The 18,853-nt window shown below is 33.6% G+C and overlaps 1 protein-coding gene across 2 annotated transcripts in view; it reads right to left on the bottom strand.

Moving 5' to 3' along the window:
* The window catches only part of LOC138707952 (membrane-associated tyrosine- and threonine-specific cdc2-inhibitory kinase-like), a 196,892-nt gene that overhangs the window by 24,293 nt on the left and 153,746 nt on the right, over nucleotides 1–18,853 (bottom strand). For both annotated transcript variants that reach the window (XM_069838022.1, XM_069838024.1), the window contains one exon: nucleotides 14,527–14,713. In XM_069838022.1, the coding sequence (XP_069694123.1) occupies nucleotides 14,527–14,713 (187 nt within the window). The remainder of the gene's footprint in view (nucleotides 1–14,526; nucleotides 14,714–18,853) is intronic.

Below are 18,853 nucleotides of genomic sequence, written 5' to 3'. Positions count from 1 at the left end.
TTGTCATGTGTTTTCAAAAAAGGGAGGACAGTCACTGACAGGATTCCATAATCGAAGATCTACTATTGCTGAAATGATCATTTTTCTGACAGAACTTTTTGCGCTGAAAAATATTTTTCAAGTGACAAGTTGACAGATACATAGAACCTATGATGTTTATAACTTATCAAAAAATGAGGACAAGAATATATTAATTATATCAGGACAAGAGTATATTAATTATATCAGAAGACTTAAAATATTGTTATTAACAATATTTTAGAGGAGAATTAAAAATTAACACTTAGAACTAAGTATTGGTTTTATAGCATCAGATGAATTGAAGCAGGGGCTGTAATGCTATAAGCAACGAAATTGTGAAAAGTGAGATTTCAATGTAAAAATGCAATTTGTCTTCTATTTAGTTTTTCACTGTTTTTTTAAACCATTTAAAATACTACTTACAATGTTGTTAATGCTTTAGCTATTAACAATAATTTAGAACTGAAATCAAAGAATAAATTTAAACTAGGTATTTGTATTATAACATAGAAAGCCTTAATATATTGTTAATAATAACTTAAGAATAAATTTAAGAAAGGTTAGTAACATCAGTGTCTTTACTAACAGAATTTTACAAAATCAATTTAAGAATAACAAATTGAAAAAACTATGAATTTTTTAACAAGGAAAGTTATGAACTCTTTTTAATCAAACTTTCTTAGCATTTTCTGTGTCTATCTATTTTAACATGAAATTTGTGTGTGCAGCCTTCTCTTTACCGATCATATATTTCCAAGAATAATTGCTTATTGAAAGAAAAGTGCAGTATGTTCGAGCATCTCTAGTTTTCAGGAGCCTTACATTTACTACACAAAAACAAGTATCCTCAAAATTTAACTTAACTCCACATCGAATATACGATGCTTAAACGTAAGTGAAAGAGGGGAGGGTGGATTCACCTCCACCCCTCATGGTGATGAACTTCTTTAACGTCGTTTTGTTACAGTAGTGGCTTCAGTTAATTTTTTTGTCATTTTTGTCTGGTGAAAAAAAAAAAATCAAATACACTCCTTGAACAACTTTCCTATTAGTGACTTCTGTGGCACTGTTTACTTTTTAATCTATATCACATCCCAAAAGTGGCGTAGCATGAAATTTTGAGCAGGGGAAGCTAATTCAAGTTGTCTTTCATGCAATATGAGAAAACTTATTACAAAAATACAGTCTTAAAATAAATAGTAGTCAATGTCAAGTCTGCAGTCGAAGATTGGTTGGAACCTCGTAAGTAACGCAAATAAGGCATGATCTCAAATGGTACGTAGTAAAATATGATTTCATGGTTCACACATCAAATCTCTAACAAATAGACACATATATGTATAACATTAGCTCACTCCCTGTCATAGTTAGAGAAATCACAATATTAATGGTCAATAGATACAGTATGTAGGTATGCATCTGTCTTTTGGTTGTGTCCTTCATTGACAGCAAGGGAGTTGGTCATTTGTTTTTAGATTACACTTTTGTTCGTAAGTCAGTCTTGATAATAGAACTGTCCTAAAAATTCAAGTAAATTGGTGTCAGGAACTGTTATTTCACTCATTATTTATTATATCAGCCACAATGCACACTAACACTTCAACTGAACACAACTGATGGAAAGGGATAACTCGGAAACTACTTATTTTAAATGTTAAAGCTAGCTTCTTGCTAGCTTTGCGACCAGGATAGTTTAGTTAGAAAGGGATGGAAAATCTGCGGGGTGAGTTACACAGAAGAATGAGTGTAAGAAACCAGTCTGCTTGGAAGCTGGTGTGTGCAGGCTTCTTGTTTACTGCTGCATCACAAATCATCCTGAGCTGCCGCATCACAATATTTAACACGTAAATATAGATTCTATTAAGATTAATAAATAATTTTGTCCATAGACTGAAGGTTTATTATGCAATTATTATTAACTGGGGAAGCTGAGCTTTTTAGCTTACATTGACGCTACGCCACTGCATCCCAATTATTCCACGTGTCTTGTCACGGTATTTCAAGATAAGCTTACAGATTGAAAAGCATTGATTAAGTTGGGACACAAAGTCCACCACTGTGGAGTAAAGGTTAGCTTGCGTGACTGTGGAACAAGTGGGCCCAGGTTGAAATTTTTGTTGAGACAAGTTATATGGTTGTTTTTTTTTTTAGATTTTCCCTCAATCATTTCAAGCAGAATTTCTTGGGTAACTTTCAGAGTTGGACCTCGGATTTATTTTCCATTCATTAGCATCATTTCATAAATCATCCTTAATAGTTACAGGTCGACCAAGAGGACATGGCGGACGTGGTTCCAGGACTCGCCTACAGGTGGTATCTGTCTGGGAGAGCTGTACAAATCCCAAGAAGCTACAGGGGCTTCTACAGTGGATTCCAGTAGAACGGGGGAATGAAGCTCCTTCGGATAGATGGGGCCTTGGTGAGTCATGGAATCTATGTTAACGAGGCCTTATAGTTAAAATATGCAGCAGAAATGCCATCAATCTGAGAAGGCTGCAGAGGAACATTACTGGGAGACAGAGGTGTGGACTCCTGTGAGAACTGGATGCTGTGACTGAATCGATATAATGGCACCAAGCAGTGAATCACGTGCTTGAAGAACAGTCCTAAGGACTTCAAAATTATCCCAATATAAGGAGGTTGCACAATAAGTCCAAAGCTGTGGTGCTTACCTACGGACCCATGTCCAGAAAGAAAAAAATTCAGACAAACTTCCTCTACTACTATAATTAAACAATCTTTTATGATGTGCCCTTCATTGAAGGACTTCATATTCTTTACAATGTGTTCGGCAATTTTACATGAAACTTTAACAATATTGTCAGTCTTTCAGTTGCAGTAGGGTTGTTGGATGTGTCAGGAAAACTCGTTCTTTAAGGTAACCCCACAACCAAAAGTCTGCCAGATTGAAATCTGAAACATGTCATCACGCAAGAAATTGCTAATATTCCAAGCCATTATCTGCAAAATGCTGTGCAAGGTGTCACAGACAGAATGCTGTACGTTGAACAAGAGAATGGCGGACATCTTCACAATGTTTTGTAAATCACGTTGCTTGCCCAACACTGTGATATTTTTGTTTTTTCCCCATCTCAAATATTACAATATTTATAGCGGTTTAATGTTTGAACTAACTTTTGAAATACTCTATACTTCAATCTACAGCAGGTGGCAAAAATGTTGGTGAAAAAAATCTAAAGATGAGAATGGTGATGTTGTTAATTAGTTCAAAGTAAAATCTTTCAATTACACGAGAGAAACATTTTGGGTTTTGCAATATAAGTGTGAGTATTCTGATGAATACAGAGCAATCTAAATTCGTGGAGAGGGACAACCATTTATTTGTCTAAAATAACCGCTAGCAGAAAACTCAAATCCATTGCCAATAACATCAGCAAAGAAGAATAATCTTCTAAAAGTGTGTCGAGCAAGTATCATCCCTGAAGAGTTGCATGGCTGGTACAACACTCTGCCAACATGTGACACTGCAGTTGACAAGGTTCCAGTACCTGCTTGGATGACAGTGGAAATGATAAGTGATGATTCTGAAGATGATTCCTAGTAAGCTTGTGATTTAGCCTCTAAAAAAAGATATATCATTTAATTCATTCTTTATATAATGAAGTTCAAAATCTGTGAATAAATAGTTTCATTCAATTCAATTCAAGTTGTGTTAAAACCACAATTCAATCTGCAAAACATGCTAATATGTAGCTTAATACATGCTTTATTTAAGAAGGAGTAGATGAGTTTAAATGCAAAACCAGATTTTTCATAAAACATTCAAACTTTCAAGTTTATTTATCTCAATACTATCTTTTTGGACTTAATACTTTTTCCTTGTAAGCCCACGATATATACTTTTAATAGAAAAAGGAGCATCTTCTGCGGACCTCTGGAAAAAGAACTAAGAAAGAAACTAGTGAAGTGCTTTGTGTGGAGTGTGGCATTTTATGGGGCAGAAACATGGACTTTACGACGAAATGAAAAAAAACAAACGAATAGAAGCATTTGAAACGTGGATATGGAGAAGAGTGGAGTGTGTGAAGTGGATAGACCGAATAAGAAATGAAGTTGTGTTGGAAAGAGTGGGTGAAGAAAGAATGATGCTGAAACTGATGAGAAAGAGAAAAAGGAATTGGTTGGGTCACTGGCTGAGACGAAACTGCCTATTGAAGGATGCACTGGAAGGAACAGGAGAAGAGTTTGGGGCAGAAGAAGGTATCAGATGATAGACGACATTAAGATATGTGAATCATATGCGGAGACTAAGAGGAAGGCAGAAAATAGGATAGATTGGAGAATGCTGGGTTTGCAGTGAAAGACCTGCCCATGGGCAGAACACGTATGTATGTATGTATTTTTATTTTAATAAATCTATAACTATCAAGACAGGTGGATATATCTTACAAAATTCATGCTGCAGTCCACTGTGGTATCATTCTGCTGCGCCTGGAGTTCGTAAATTTCGAAACTGTGGTCCTTCAGTCCACAATTCAGGACGGAAGGTTAATGTTTCAATGTAGTGTTCCAGAATATCATAAAAACAGGAAGGGCCTCTGATATTAGTTCTGCAAATACATCTGATACCTCTGATGCTGATAAACAGGAAATATAAAAAAAATAAAAGCTTTTACCCACTTTCGAATTTCAGACATTCTGTTTCGGAGTTTCTGGGTTGACATACTGTTTCCTTTAATTTTCCTAAGCCAACTCTATCCTAAGTGAAATTTACACTCTATAATCTTAACACTGAGAAAATCAATTTTGGCACCATTGTGAGATGCTATTTCATAATATAACTGTTTCCAATATTTGGAGACATAATTTCTTCAGGGAGCACCACATGTTATATGTTTGTGTATTAGCATTTGGCAAGAAAACAAGTAACCACAAGGATATTGAAAGCATTAACACAATGATGTATGGTGTACATCTAATAGAAATGGTTGGGGACATAATCAGAAGTACCATCAGCCAAAACAATGATGCATTCATTATTCATAAGAAAAGTTAGATTTGTTTTATAAGTTATTAAGACTTTTACTGTTGCCATCCACATACCAAAACTGTTTCTCCAATCTGTCTAACTACATTTTCGGCAGAAGCATGTTATAAGACTTCTTCTATAGAAGAAGTAACAGGAGAATGCATTTTGCAAAGTGTCCTATAAACTGCCTGCCTGAATGGATCAATTTCAGAAAAAAATCACAAAATTATTATTTTCTTTAATTTCGGCCCTAACGTACTTCCAAGGGTTTTATATATAAATCGCCTGTTGTTTTGCTTTTCAATGTCATTCAATTTTTTTGCATTTTAATTAGACATGACGAAATGTTTTCATGGTCATGATACCCACTTCTATCAACGTTTCAAAGTTTATATTTCTCATGGTCTGTTTCACTGTAAACTTCCATATCTTGTCCTCGTTTGATTATTTCAAAGTCCAAGATCATAATAACGTAACGTGTTAAAATACACATTTATTTATACTTCTGAAAGAGCATTTGTTTAAAATAAATTGGCTAAAATGTTTTGGGACTCTTTTGAAGTCACGTTAATTTCCTAACCACTGCACAAAAAATCAAATAATCTACTATACACTACCAGTAAGACTAAGCAGTCACTCTTTGCGTGTCCTACAAGATAGGCTACAGTAGCATACACTGTACAGTACTGTAAAACCAAGCATGTTGAATTGTGAACATGCCTACATTAAAAGAAGAAGTGTGATGAAATGAAACCTACATCCTTAGGGCAAAATGCGACAAAATGAACTCCAGCGTGGAAAATTTACATTTCATGTTTATGCATCAGCGCAATAAGCTAGATCTGGTGTGAAAAATAAATTGAAAAAACATTTCTTTTGTCAGTACTGGCAAGTCGTGATAACGTATTGCACATGTGCATTGCTGCATTGTTGCCTTTAACACATATCCTGCAAATTTACAGTAAAACACATCATGAGAAATATAAACTTTTAAAAAGAAAAGTGGATGATCAAGAAGGAAAGTAACAAACTATACCCTTATATCTAACAATACAAAAACGTCAGATCCAAATGAAATGGTACATATGCTTAATAAATATTTTCTTTCAATAACTGATAACCTCAACATCCCCCAAGATAATTTTACTAGCAGTTTAGATTCTTTAACACAATATTTTCCAACAAAATTCCTTAATATTAAAATATTTCCGACAAACAAACAAGAAATAATTGTAAGAATAAGTACTCCCCCCCCCCATCGAGACTACTATATATATATATATATATATATATATATATATATATATATAAGAGCTGGCAGACTATTTCCTTATCCAACAACTGCTCTGAAGATGGCCACAACACAGCAGTCGAAACGTCAGCCAATAACACCAAGACAACGCGGTAGAAGCTCTGAAGCTTATCCACACACCAAGAAATAATTGAAATTATTAGAAATATAAAGTCAAAAATTTCTTTAGGGTATGATGAAATAACAAGCAAAATATTAAAAGCAAGTTCACATATTATAGCTGAGCCACTAAGTTATTTATGTAACTATTCAATGTTCAATGGTATATTCCCCAAGAGATTAAAATATTCAGTGGTTATTCCTATCTTCCAAAAAGGAGGAATAATGTCTCCAGAAAATTACAAACCCATATCACTTCTACCAGTCTTCTCCCAAGTCTTTGAAAAAGTAAGGTATAAAAGATTATGTCATCATCTAGAAAGATAAAACATTTTAGTCCCAGAATAGTTTGGATTTAGGAAAAATGAATGCACGGGAAATGCAAACATTTTGTTTAACTGACAAAATTCTGGTGGCAGTGAATAAAAAATTACAAGTTGGAGGGATTTTCTGTGATTTATCCAAAGCATTTGACTGTATAAATCATAAAATGCTGCTAGACAAATTAGATTATTATGGAATTAAAGGCATTCCACACCGATGTTTCCACTCATCTCATAAATAGGAAAAGAAACAACTATGAAATAAAATTCGACATGGGGAACTATTAATAAATGGATTTCCTCAAAAATCAATATTAGGTCCCCTACTTTGTCTAGTATTCATAAATGATCTTGACCCACTAATAAGAGCTGTAAGTCATCCCATATTATTTGCAGATGACATATGTATAGTAATTACAGTCAATAATTCCAACACATTGCAATCTTCAACAGAGGCAATTCTCCTCAAAATATGTGATTGGTTCTCAGCCAATAAGTTAGTATTCAATTATAACAAAACTAACATAATTCAATTTAAATCCTGTCCAATTCAACAAACGCAAATTTCATGTGCAATAATTAACAATAGGTCCCTGATAGAAACAACTATCAAATTTCTTGGCTTACAAATTGATAATGTGTTAAAGAAATTACCCCCAAACTAAATTCAGGATATTTTGCTATTAGATCTATGCAAAAGATAGTAAATATCAATACCTTAACAACAATATACTTTGCATACTTCCACTCGGTAATGAGTTTTGGAATAATATTCTGGGGAAATTCCACAGATAGTAACAGTATAATCCTACTACAAAGAAGAGTAATTAGAATAAAATTGGCTGCCAAATCTACGAAATTGTGTAGAACCATTTTCAAAAAACTACAAATAATGCCCATGGCTTGTCAGTATATTTTTTCATTTTAATAAACATCCTCATATATAATCGTGAAAACTTTGTAATTAATTCAACAGTTCATAGCATAAATACACACAAAAAATGACTTTCACACTCCACTGGCAAGTCTATCGTGCTATCAAAAAGAAGTGTGTGATATGGCAGTAAACATTTTTAATAGCCTCCCTATGGATATAAAAATGAAACTCAAAACATAAGATTATTTAGGGATAAATTAAAGAAGTACAGCTCGAGCAAAAGATCTGAAAGCTTGGAGATCGTTGAGATTTAAAAGACAGGTACCAGTTCCTGGTCAGGCATAAGTCCACTTCCAAAACATTTGTGAGTCGTTCACTTGCGATTGGTGCTTTTAGTAAATCTCTTTGTGTTACTTTATGGAAGTTTTATCAATATTCAGTGGATGCATTTACAAGTGTGTATGTATTTGAATTATGTATATAGAGTTTAAGTGTTTGTAATTTGCAATTGTAGTTAAGGAAATGGATCCAGCAGTTATTTCAAAATTAAACGGGAAGAAGCTTCATAGTGAAACCAAAGAAGTTATAAACGATGTATTGGTGTTTACATCCAAAGAAGCTCCTGAAGGAAATTAAATTCCTCTACACATAGTTCAAAAGCAAGTGGTAATGGTTACAGGCGTGTCCCGTAGCAGTATGAAAACATGTTGCAGAAATGAGGAAAATTGAGAGTGGCAATGGTACGTCTTTCGAAACGTCATATAAGAAGAGAATAATAATTTAAAAGAAGTATCTTCAGACTATACGCATATAACGAAAGTGTAGTGTGAAGGACAGTGTACAACGTTACATAACCGAGAAACGTGTTGCAACAGTCACTGCATTTAGAATGAAACTGAAAGACGTAATTGGCTTTACTTGGGCAATATTATTGATAGGACTCTGCTAAAAACTGGGATATTGTTGGCAGAAACGAAAAAGAAGTACGTCGATATTAGTTGAAAATCACGATATTAGACAAAGAAAGATACATCACCGCACATTATTTCTAATTATCGAGCTGAGAGAAGAAATGAGGAGTAGATTTTAAAAAATCAGTTTCTCAAAAATCACAAAAATTGCTTTAACCCTTAGGAGCCGTGCATCCATTATAGTGGCCAACTAGTATTATGGTCATAACGTGATATAATATGTTATAAATTGTATGTCATATATAAAATACGTTGATATTCTTTAATTTTATATAACATTAAAGACATTCCACTTGATTAAAATAACAATAAAAAAATTTTGTGATTCCCCCCCCCCCCCCTAAAAAAGAATCAAAATCATTTCAACTGCAGTCAACTGAAACACCGCCAGCTTCCATGCGTACCATTACACTGACTGTTTTACATGGGCCCTCCCCATCTTTTACCACAGGCTCAATTGACTGCAGTGACTAGGATGCGAACATATCGTCGGCCTATAGATGAATCATACCAAGTCAGTTTTTTAGTAATTTCAGGTTTTGGATGTTCCTTATGTAAAATTTCGTGATTTTTCGTCTGATGAAGTCCATTATGTCGTATCTCTAATTCTTTATGAGATAATTTCAATTTCCACTAAATGCGAAATGAATGAAGATAAACACGTGCAACACACTAAGTCCATTAGTGGGTTTCACCTGTCAATTTTCGTCTTGTTTTATGCAGTTGGAATCAAACCTTATATTTAACACATAACTTAATATTTTTCACGTAACTATTATTGGTTACCCTGAAAAGGTTTGGGTTGCGAAAGTGGAAATTTGCACCAAATATCTTATTATTTATGTCCATTTTCATTTGTGAGTTGACTAAAAGCATGCGTGTGCATATTATTTTACTGTTTATTGAATAATAATTCGATTTTCAGTGGCTTAAAGAGGCAAGATGATGATAATGTTGCTTTAAGGTGAATTTATTATTATTATTATTATTATTATTATTATTATTATTATTATTATTATTATTATTATTTCATTGTTTTGTATGGTTAATAACTCGATTGGCAATGGTTTAAGGAGGCAAGAAGATGGTAATGTTGCTTCAAGTTGGATTTACTATTATTATTATTATTATTATTATTATTATTATTATTATTATTATTATTTTGTTTCGTATAAATAAATGAGAACTCCATTAAAGATTCGCTAAAAACAGCTGGACCACCAGAAGAGTATTTAGGTGACGAAGAGATGGTGGTAGAAGCAGAAGGTGAGCAACATGTCTCTGGTGATGGTTCAGAAAGACAAAATACAAGATTATAAATCTAGAGGAGGTAAACCACATTCACCAAAAGTTCCTAAAATTGTTGACTGCACAAAATAAATTTATAGCTGCTCTGATAAAATTTCAGAACGAAATGAAAATTGCAAACAATTCTGGAAGCTAAATTGTGACAGTCAAATAACATAGTCATTGATAGAGCAAACCAACATACAAATTCCAAGCAATATTTGTTTCCGAATGAACGGACAGAATACCAGAATGTGCCAGCAATTAATTTGCAAGATTGTGCACTTCAAACATACGTACCAATAATTACTACCATAAACTTTTTGGGGAGAGGTAACAATGGGGATTTTAGTAACAGTGACAGACAAGGAAAAAATACCCCCCAAAAATAAAACCAGCGATCAAAACATTGACGCTGTTGTACATTCACACAAACAGTTTTCTTGCTGTCTCAAGTCACACCACCAGAAAATCGTCCCAACATAAATGTTTGGATTTAAATCTGAATATTAAGAAATGTATTTTCCTTACAAAGAAGAGTGTTCGAGTAAAAATGTTGCACCAGTTAGCTTACAAAGAAGAGTGCTTGAGTAAAAATGATGCACCACTTAGCTTACACAGAGTGTTTCCGTAAAAATATTGCATGAGTTAGCTTACGAAGAAGAGTACTTAAGTAAAACTGTTGCACCAGTTAGCCTCGTGACTTATCGATTAATATTTTGCAATTACTTCAATTTGTATTTCTTCAAGCCTGAAAAAAAGACCAGTGTGTATAACACATACGGTTTATGAAAAGCCTAGAAATTGCAAGATGATTTTTACTCTCATATAGCTAGGAAAGATAATTCTGTGATTGAAAAATCTGCTGATAAAGAGAGAGCCACTAAGGATACATCATTTAAATCTCCTGTCATTTCTTCTGTCCACATTTTACAACTGTAATTTAGCAAAGATATATTGTTTGCCATTACCTTTTAAAATGTAATATGTATTCTTTTATTGTTAATAAAATTATTGATTTGTATATTTTGTGATTTGTTATAATAATTTTATAGGATTTAACATTAAAAGATGTTAACTGCATTAAGAATTGATTATAAAGGTGCAGAATTATTATTGTTACCGGTACATATCACCTTGACAGTTTTTTACCACTAAAGCTGATTTTTTCCCTAACTTAAACGATTAAAGCGGGGTATTATGGTGCTTAAAAAATTCTATTTCATTATTTGCGAGCAAATGCTCATTTTTGGCACTCTGTCAGTCACTTTGAGTATACCAAGTATGTATTTGTGTTACGTATTTCCGAGTTTCAATCTATATCCATTTCGCCACAGATATTTATTTCTAAAATAATACTAACACTTGATTTTAAGACGTCTTTCTAGTCTTCATCTGACCTATTTTGGTACATATTCTCACTTATTCATCTAGTCTCTTCTGGTACACATTCTTTCTTATTCATCTTGCCTCTTCTGGTACAAATCCTTCCTAAGGGTTTTTTTTAATCATATTATGTTCCTACCTCTAATTTTTATGTCATTTAGCAGGACTATGATTTACTCAAAATCGGCTGTGGGATTTGGTCCTAGATCGGGATGAGCACAATGTTCACGAGCGGGCACTGTATACACCACCCCTTCATATTTCCCTCCACAAATATTCTACCTGTCTGCATGTAATGTGCCCTAGATTCAATGGACGCAGCAGCCATCAAACAAGCCCAACAATTACTCAACAACAAAGACTTAGAGTTGGAACTTTTTGCAGTGCATGGCTACAAGTATTTGCCTGATGTGATTCAGAGTTTGGAAGAAGAAGATATGGAGTACTCTTGACTTGCAGTCAAGAAATATGTCACTAAAAAAACATTGGAATATGCTGTAATTGAAAAAGTAATTATATTTTTATTTTGACTTGCAATGTGTGAAAATATTTGTTAATCATGAATCAATAGTATTATTCCATTCTATTTGGTATGTTTTCTTTAATTGTTTTTTTTTCCCCCATTTTTCTGTATCATCAATAACAGTATAAAATATGTTATTTGGTTTCCAAAAGAAATAATTTAAATTAATGTAATTTGCTTAAATCTTTCCTATTTCCAATGGATCTGGAAAGAGAAGCTTTTTCACTGTCTCAATAAATTAATGATTCTATAATAGTTTTCGAATCAAAAAATTTCAATTATGTCAATGTATTAGCTAATTTATTAATTCTGAACATATCGTAAACTGTATATTGGGATAAAATGTCAGTATCTGTAGGAAAAGTAACACTAAAACATTGGGCATTTCCATTTTCATTAAGAAGGAGAGTCAACAGCAACTGTTGATATTAGATGTCTACTGCCTAAAATAGTCAGGTGAAACACACTAAGTGTCCACTGTCAGGAGAAAGACAAGTCATCAACATCTCTCACTAATTTAAAATAAATAGCACAAAATAATTGACAATTAGTAATTTTTTCCTGCACATTATAACTAAAATAGATGTACGGTGATACCTGCAAAGAAAATTTGTTGAAATGTTCGTAAATATAGCAGCAAATACAGTTTACGTATGAATGAATTATTCAACCACCTTTATCTCAAAACTATGATTTTCGACTTAGTGTGTTTCATCTGTAGACTGACGATATAAGCTTCCATATCAGACATACGATTTTCACATCAGAGTACAGTAATTTCTGCAGTTATCTAGGTATGACGTTGGTTTCGAGATTTTTCATTTTCCACACCTTTTCTTTTCTTTTCAATTTTTCTTGAAAATAAATACTGTACAAAACTGCGTTTTGAAAATTAACTCCATAAATATTTTATATCTTACAGTGCCTGCTACAAGTTATAATACACATCAGAAGTGAGCTGGGGTTCGCTTCTAATGGCATGTTAATTTTGAAATCTCAGAAGAGATCTGGAGATTACTACTCTCAAATAATCCAAATTAATTATGAGAAATGGATTCGAGGGAACTAGTTTCCAAATTGGACTCCGCATTCTGTTTTATTTAATAACACTCCTACCCTCAATGTTGCTTTAAATAGAGCCTCCACTTAAAATTCAACAACTGTAATGAAGGAATGGCTTGAAAAAGACGCCATTCCTTACAGTGATGATTTGCTGATACCAACATCATACTAACTCATACAAATGCACAAGCCCTTATCTGTCAAATATTCTATAGATACCAATATATGAAGCACAAGGTATTGTTCGATGATATCACAGAACCCAGTATCACAAGTCTGACTATATTCTTGTAATGTCCTAGTTGTTACCTGTTCATTTCTTCCCCTCACTTCCACAAATATATCATACACCCAACTGTCTATCATGTTTATTTTGTCATATTGAGTCCCTCCTGTTTGTATTTCCTGCTCCCATATGCTTAAAAGCCTTTTATGCTTTAATGCTGCAGTGTGGTCAGGCTCCAATTAGGATGTTCTTTGGCCATATTCCATTTTCACATCAAGGAGAACATGTTCATATTTTGGTTGTTTACCAGGACTAGGCTGGAAATCAGAGAGGTCACTTTCCCCTCAAGGAGTGGAACTTTCATCAGACATTACGTATTGTTCTTCTAATTCAGTCGTGGAAGGTTCTGTGAAGGAGTGAACTTCACTTTTGTGGAACAGTTTTTCAGTTTCATTACATCTAAAGTCGAGAGTTTCCATAAACATTTTAATAGCTTCCTTCCCGAACAGTTGTGAGCAAATAGTTATTTCTGCATTAGTTGAAGTTCCAAAAATCCCCGTTCTTAAGAGCCGATCTAAAAATAGAGGTTAAAAATATTATAAGCAGAGTACATAATTGTTAATAGTATTTGAATATACTTGTACTAGAATGATAATAGGGGTTTCGTTTATTTCAATCACTGAATGTAAATACATAAGGAATGAATTGTTATTTTATATTTAGTGTCATGTACTTATTTTACAATATTAAAAAATTGAATTAATGTATGTTTACCTTGAAAATATCGGACTGCTCCTGTTGCATCTTTTCTTTCTTGATCAGGCAGACAGACTGTGAAGTTTGTGCTATCAGCTAACATCTTGTCCCCATGTATAGATGATCCAGCAAGTGGATAATAATATTTTCTCCTGTATACTGTATGTTAAGACGAACACCGACACACAACCACACCATACAAAATCCAAAAGGAGACAAGAAGTGAAAGATAACCATTTGCCTGCATACCTTACATTATATACATTGTACGACGCTAAACATGAGCGAGCATAAACAAGCGCCATGCAGCGAGTAGGCTGTTGAGTGTAGGTTCTGCGTGCATAACTGTCCTAACGTATAATCCTTGATCAAGCATTGATAGTTTTCATTTTCTTTCTCAGATTAGGCATGTCTAGGAGAAAACCTCAAGAGGCAAAACATACGCTATTTTACATTCTTTTATTATACAAAATCTGAAATAGCTAGGGTGAAGGAATATGCGACTGTGAGCAAAAAAAAAAAAAAAACACACACTAGTAAGTCTTGTCAAGGTGTTGTAAATTTTGAGCTTAGTGTGTTTTTGCACTAAAGACAGTTAAAAAACTTCATAATCTTTATAAAGTTTATAAAGTAAGGAACAGAATTCCACTGCACAAAATATTACTTGCAATGTTGTAATGTATTCACACTTACCAAAAGAATATGAGCTTCCCCACTCTTCATTCGACTCATCAGCAGTTACACAGCCATTGTTGATGCAGCCTCTTGTGACCAACCATCTTGCACCTTTACTCAAACATCTAAGTGGAAGCAACACCAATCCCATAAAGGTTTTCAAAGCTGTACACCCCATGTTGAACAATGACTGCACCGGGGATAGCTGTTAAAATATACATTATAATGAGCAATTACGGAGTTACCATCACAACTCGTGGTCGAAATTTTGAAATCTACATAAAATATGAAATCATTTGATTTCACGAAATTCACATTCATGAACATTTGTGTGAATTTCACTTTTATTTCACAATACACAATTTTATTGTTTTCTGTTATTGTTATTGATGCAGCCTGTAACATATCTGTACCTTTTATTTTGCATTTCTGCCATCTCTTGGAACTTAAAAATAATACTCCTCTTACTTTATCTGTCAATAATAACAAATAGCAGTCTGCATCAAGCAAAAACTTGTAAATATGCTTATGTTAGAAAAAAATTAAACTTCTCTGTGATTCAGTGAAGTGTTTCTAAGAGGTCAAAATTTTTTGTGAAAAACATTAGCACCATTATGCTATTTTTGCGCACCCTTAAATTTTTTATTTCTGAAAACAAATTTTTTCGGCTTTTTTCAATATGCCCTAATGGCCAGTTTCTTTCCCCTTCCTCTGAATATATCGCTGACTAGTAACATAATACACTAATCAGACTTCAGATGCATTCAAACAATTGTTCTTCCTCTCACACATATTGTCAAGTGAGATGTACTACCTGATAATTGATCTAAATATCAGACAGAACCTCAATCAGAGATATTTCAATTGTTAACATTGTTAAATGGAATTTGAATAAGTATACATGTGTGAGAATCAAGTTCAAGTGTAATAATGTATAGATTGTGCATTTTTTATTTTATTTTAGTAGGTTATTTTACGATGCTTTATCAACATCTTAGGTTATTTAGCATCTGAATGAGATAAAGGCGATAATGCCGGTGAAATGAGTCCGGGTCCAGCACCAAAAGTTACCCAACATTTCCTCATATCGGGTTGAGGGGAAAACCCTAGAAAAACCCTCATCCAGGTAACTTGCCCCGACTGGGAATCAAACCCGGGCCACCCAGTTTCGCGGTCAGATGCGCTAACCATTACTCCACAGGTGTGGACTAGTTTGTGCATCTTATATTTTCATAACACTAAAGGTATGAGATTGTGATCCTTTACTTGCAGTGAAAAACATACAATAATAATCAAAGATTTGGAGGAACATTAAAATCGTGACCTTAAATTTGATGTAAGTGAAAGTTGTATCAGATACTAGAGCAAAAAGAAGGAACTGTTCATACAAAATAAAGGTAGTTAATTTACTGATGAATGCTATTAATGTTGCAGGATATTGTGTAAATGGCTGATTAAGCAATACAATTGACATGCGTCCTGTTCTAGAATAAAAATCATTGTTAACTGAACTGTATTTTTGTGTTTAATTATTTTTTTTATTTTTCGCGAATATTTTTCCCGAAAGTCTTATTTTTGCAATTTATGTTTGTTACATTATTATTATTATTATTTTTTTTTTTTTTTTGCCTTTCAATATGGGGTGAGTGGTTTATTCGAGATAATACAATATTGGCAATAAATCATTAGTGGTGGTGTTTTTGGTATTATCATCATTAATATTATTATTATGTAATAAATGTGTATTGATTTTGGACATAGTTATTCCTTACCATGAGTATGTAAACATAGTATACCGGTATTCCTCAATAATTTCCATAATACAATGGAATGTTGAACCTGAAGGATTTCTGAATTATCTGCAAAATATAGCAAATTAAATAAACCACTAATGTAAATCGACTCATAGGCAGCATCCTCAGAATCATATTGTCAATATTGCCACAATCATATGATCCACCACTATTAATACAACTTAATGCTAGTTAATTTTTTTTTTCAGAGTCTAGTGAAACACTGAACAGTTAGTTAATATCTATTAACCATCTACAATCATTGATGAAACTGGCCGTATTTCTTAGTATTACGAATGTTTGTTAGGTTAATGAGACACAAAATTACGAAGATCATAATGAAAGTCATGATCTCTAATTTCTTTTTGCAGAGGCCTAAAGTCATGTAAAAGGAAATGTAAAGATGAAATTAATTCTCAAAAATTATTTATTTTTCTATACAACCTCCAATTTCATCCACATATTTCTGCCAATGCTGTCAATTTCAATATGTAATTGCTCTCTTAGGTCTTCCTTGGTAAAGCAAATGAGGTGGAAATCTGATGGTACTAAATAAAGACTGAAAAGGGAGGGGGCGTGAGGAAGAATCTAGGCAGAATGTCCCATCCATTTCTTTCACTTCATTGAAGGTTGGAACATATCATGTGTGATCATGCATTGTCATGTTGCATAATGCTTTTTCTGTCAGATCTTAAGTCACGCACAACTCCAAGTTTTTCAGTCAGACTTTCTGACACCAATCTGCATTAAGAGATTGCTTGTGAGCTAGAAAGTCGATCATAACACCACCTTCAACATCCCAAAACACTGTCCATAACCTTAGAAGCTGAGGCCATGGTCCTTGGTTTTTTCTTTGTCAGTGATTGTGGTTGACACCATTCCAAACTTCGGCATTTGGTTTCGAGATCTAATGATGAAAGGAACTTTCATCGCCTGTCACTATGATGAAGAGCAAGTCATCATCCTGTACACTGTAGCCTACTGCTAAAGCAATTCATAGTAAATGTTATGAACCAAAGACCGGAAGTTCAGGCATTATAAGCTTTTAAAATAGGCAGGCAAAAAGGCATTATAAACTACTAAAATAGGCAAAAAAGAGTCTATATATTTTATTATTTACCTGATTAGCAATCCGCATATTATGTTGACATTGTGGTGGATGTTCTGTTGTAATTGTGGTGGATGTTCTGTTGTAATTTTTAAGTTTAAAATGTTTGTATCTACATTTGACAGCAAAGTTTTTTGAAATTATATTGGCTTGTTGGTTACACATTAATATATATATATATATATATATATTTTTTTTTACTGTCGTGTTCTATCTCCTCTCAGATAACACAGTTTTCGTACGTACGACAAAATGTTATCTCAACATCCACAGAGGTTATAGGAGAAATCAGAAGCACACAAACTGTCCCCTGTAGATTTTTGATATTTTTTTAAGTTTGTTCAAATCATAATTTTGAGAAAACACTCTCTTACACTTTTTCCTTACCAATAAATTCTTTTCCCTTGGAACACTGCCTAATCATTGTACTGCATCTTCCAAAATTTTTACTGATTTCCACAGAGATTATTCTCTTTCTTTAAGTCGAGTGACCATTTCTGGTAGGAAACCAAATTTTTCACCTCAGTAGTTCCCAGAAGTTTCTTAGCTGCTGTGACGGATGATACTTCATCCTCCAGAGCACTGATCATCTTACTTACACTCATGAAATATGAATTGTATTAAACTACTGCTGAAATCCATGTTCCCCATCTTCTTGTGGTAGGTTTGGGAGGCAGGGCTACACCTGGAGCAACCTCTTTAAATGTCTGAATTCGTGACGGGGATTTCAGAAATATTTTCTTAATTTGTCGACAACTGGAAACAAGCTTCATGCCTCTTCTGATAGCCTGTGAAATCCGTGGGCTATCCAGGTCGCATGAAGCATGTTTGGAAATAAAGTTTTTCCAGCCTTTTTCATAATATATATGGTGCAGCATCAGCAATGAACAGTAGTAACACGTTGTCATCGTCAATTTCTTCTGGTCACATCAATTACAATGAATTAGTGAATAACTGTGAGATGGTTGTACTGTTAACCTTTCCAGACAGTCTGTTTTAAGTAGGAATGGTTTCACATCTTCCGTAGAAGGATCTAATGTTCCAACAATGATACTGGCAATACAGGGACCTGTAGGAACAGGCAACCTGGATTGAGATCCAGATCTTATTTTTCATTTTGTCTTGAATAATTTTCATTAAGGAATCGTAACATTAATTTAAATACGTTTGTTGCAAAATTAACTCGCTGGGCACAGATTTGTTGGTATACTTCTTCAGAACCTGTCTTAATGTAGGATTTTCGAGCTCCTATAAAGGGATTCTGACATCCAAAAAAACTTTATATAAGTTGAATGCAAATTGTGATTGTCGACTTGTTATTGCAATTACCATAGTTAGTAGAGAAATCTTTTTCTTAATAGCTTTTGAAAATGTATTTTTGTGTTTAGCTGTTGCAATGTGTTGAAATATAAAATATTTCTTCTCAGTGGTCACTGTCTGCTCA

This window comes from Periplaneta americana, chromosome 10, assembly GCF_040183065.1.
Source record: "Periplaneta americana isolate PAMFEO1 chromosome 10, P.americana_PAMFEO1_priV1, whole genome shotgun sequence".
Taxonomy (NCBI): Eukaryota; Metazoa; Arthropoda; class Insecta; order Blattodea; family Blattidae; genus Periplaneta; species Periplaneta americana.
Note: the sequence above shows the minus strand (reverse complement) of the source record. Positions and strands in the feature narration are given on the sequence as shown.